Genomic DNA, 2,984 nt, shown 5'->3' with positions numbered 1-2,984 from the left:
TGTTACAGGTATTTAATTCAAGAGAATTTGCTACTGAAATTTGATTGGCTATCACAACCTGCCCATAAATTGGCACATGCCCATAAATTGGCTCGTTACGTTAATACCGCCACAAAAACAGGTGATCCAAAAGTTCACCTAATGGACCATGACCAGCATCCGACCACTGCAAATTGGGCAAGTGACCTCATCGAAACTCGCACTGTCACAAAGTGAAAGAATCAACCCCCAACCGTCACAGGAGACGTCATCAAGTGAATCGTGAACCGACCGGGCCATCAAGTGACCCGAACCGACAAGTCGACAACCCGTCATCAGGGTTAGGGAAGTGTTGAAGTTTCGATGATGCTGCCAAACCTGGAACAGTCAGCGAATCAGAACCCGACTGCCGGTTGTCACATCAAGAGACGGCGAAGAGACGCGAAGCTGCTCAAAGGGATATGAGGACATGGAGATGCAGAGAACAAAGCAGACTAGCTTCCGTTAACACAATTCACTTTTCGTTTTGTCTTCTTGGACTGAAGTCGCTAGCACACGCTTGCCGCTGCATCCTCGCCATCGCCGACACGGAAATACCACAATCGTTCAAGACTTCTCTTTGGATACTCTTGGGCTGTCTTGATGTGGTCCGAGATTTCGTCGTCGAGTACCACGACGAGGTCTGCTTGAACATCGACGCCCCTCGCGATCGCCGGCGAGAGCCCAGTGACGTCGCCTCGCCAAAGAGTGCCAAAACTTCCTCAGCGTAGTCAATTTGACGCCAGTAAGTTCCAATAGACGTACATAGCGCGGTCGTAAGGGACGTGTTGGTAAGTAACACTATCCAGAACGTGTAACCCCTTGTCTGGATGCCCTTGCCCATGACCACTCCTGACAAACATGTGGCAACGTACCGGTTTGGAACAACGCTAGTGTGAGTGTACATTGTTCCTCGGCACATGTAGGGTACACCATGGCGGTGAACAACTCAGACGCGTTGGCTGCCACATTGATGGGCAAGTCGGCAGGGGCAGTGTACGACAAGAGCGTGTAGTTCCGCGGTAGAGAGCGAAAACGATCGAACGCTGTCGAATTGCGACTACATCCAGTTCACTAGGCCGACTAAGTCCAGGTCAGGCAAAACACGGCCGCCAGTTAGCCCCACAGCGTTCTAATTGACAGGAGTCACGCAATACTAGTCGGTAGTCGGTTTTTGTGACATGATGGCCACGTGATGATGATAAAGTACAGAGGACAGGTACGATAGCGGTGGTGGTTTGTTAAACAGCATGGTCACAATACATAACTGTCGTCACGGCGAGGCGCGCAGTCGGGATGAAAAACAGGAACGGCCACTCGAACCCCTCAATGATCGAGTAGCCAGACCCGAATGCCAAGTAGTACCCGCTTGAGACGAGAATGTTAAACACACCTGGCAAGATCTCGCGTGATGGATCACGTACGAGAGAAAATACCTCGCTCGCTGGGTGTATACCTCGGCGCATTGATCTTCACGACGGCACTCACTCGCGCCAAAGCCTTGGCTGAGCACTTTCAGAACGTTCAGAGCCATCACGCTTACATGGGTGAACGTGTTGGTGACAAACAGCATGCCCAGCGTTAAGTTGCACAAGCCAGACATCACATATGCAACGAGCAAGCCAATACGACCTTCGATGCGATCCGTCACTTGGCCTGTGAACGGTGCAATGATCGCATATGCCAATGAGCTGCAATACATGATCCTACATATGTCATTTATCAGGCAGGCCGTCGCCACCCGGTGGCGACCGACGAGGCGTGGACGTATGGTGGACAATCCGGGACCGTGCCTCCTGTGTTTGGCAGAACTACCGGGACTACTGCGGTAGTTGCCCCTGAAGATGTGGACATGCGTCAGGACATTTATTTGCATAACGCTCCTGCTCTCCTGAAGGAACGATGTTCAAAGGGTCCACGTAAGACGAACGGCGTGTGTTTATGTTGGCGTGCGATCAGTACATCAGCCAGACTCAAGCCCTAACTGCGATTGGCGTGAAACCCTTTAATATACCGATGAGCGCGTGTACTGGGCCGGGGACCAAACAAAGGGTGGCCGAATGGGACATGGGGGGAGGATCCCGAGGCGGTCACTGAGACGGAGCGGGTGGCCTGGTTTTTGGAAGCCTATAACGTCGACCATCGGGCCTTTGCTACGCTAAAAATACGGATAGAGGCTGCGGTGGTCTTGGACATGTCAGCCCCGACGCGGACTGCCGGGTCAGTCTTATGTTGGACGGCCGAGCCACCGCTCTGCGTAAGGACCGGCAGGAGTGGGTTATGCATGAGGAGAGTCAAGCGATTGCAACGATCATTACTGATGCGGTGAAGCCGGCGTCGCATCATCGCGCCATGATGGAGCAGATGGCTTTGACGAGGAACAACCCCTTGAAGAAAGATGTCTACCGTCATACGTTGGTTGCGCGATTATGCCGTTTTTGGCATAAACGTTTTGTCGGTTACGAGGAAGACGCGAAGCCGCCGGTGAAGCCAGAGCTGGCTAAAGCAGCTGCCGGGGGTCTGACGTCAATACCCCAGAACGAGGAGTAACTACCAACGAAGGCTCCGGCGGCGTCGCCAGCACCTGTGGTGGACGGAAGCTTATGGGCGCTTGTTTGTCTTGCAATTCCACGAGCCACCAAATCCGGGACTGTCCGGGAGCTACAAACGTTGATATCTTGAAGTTGCTGATGCATCATGGATGAGCGATACGTGAAACTGGTGACGGTAAACTCATGACTAAGATCAAGGGTGACTCGAAGCCAGTGCGGGAGGCCATGACCTCAAGAAAATCTTGCTCCTATGGGACGATGTTAGTGCTCATTTTTGTGACGAAGGGGCTCGAGCAATCTCTTCCCAAATCAGTTCGCAATATCCACGCAACACCAAGTTCTCATGTCCGCAACACGCCAGCAACTTCTCCGCCCCCAGCCCGCACGTGCGACATGGACCACGAACGAAATTGT

At 52.8% G+C, this 2,984-nt stretch overlaps 1 protein-coding gene across 1 annotated transcript; it reads right to left on the bottom strand.

Annotated features, from left to right (window-relative positions):
- Window positions 1-1,259: 1,259 nt before the first annotated feature.
- Window positions 1,260-1,720, bottom strand: H310_00427 (hypothetical protein; the record flags this gene model as incomplete). The annotated part of the gene is made up of 2 exons (XM_008863216.1): window positions 1,260-1,421; window positions 1,475-1,720. 2 exons carry the CDS (start codon window positions 1,718-1,720, stop codon window positions 1,260-1,262), a joined length of 408 nt encoding a protein of 135 aa, XP_008861438.1.
- Window positions 1,721-2,984: the final 1,264 nt, after the last annotated feature.

Source organism: Aphanomyces invadans (genome assembly GCF_000520115.1).
Source record: "Aphanomyces invadans strain NJM9701 unplaced genomic scaffold supercont1.1, whole genome shotgun sequence".
NCBI classification, from domain to species: Eukaryota; Oomycota; class Saprolegniomycetes; order Saprolegniales; family Verrucalvaceae; genus Aphanomyces; species Aphanomyces invadans.
The sequence above is the reverse complement of the archived record's forward strand: the minus strand, read 5'-3'. Positions and strand labels throughout refer to the sequence as shown.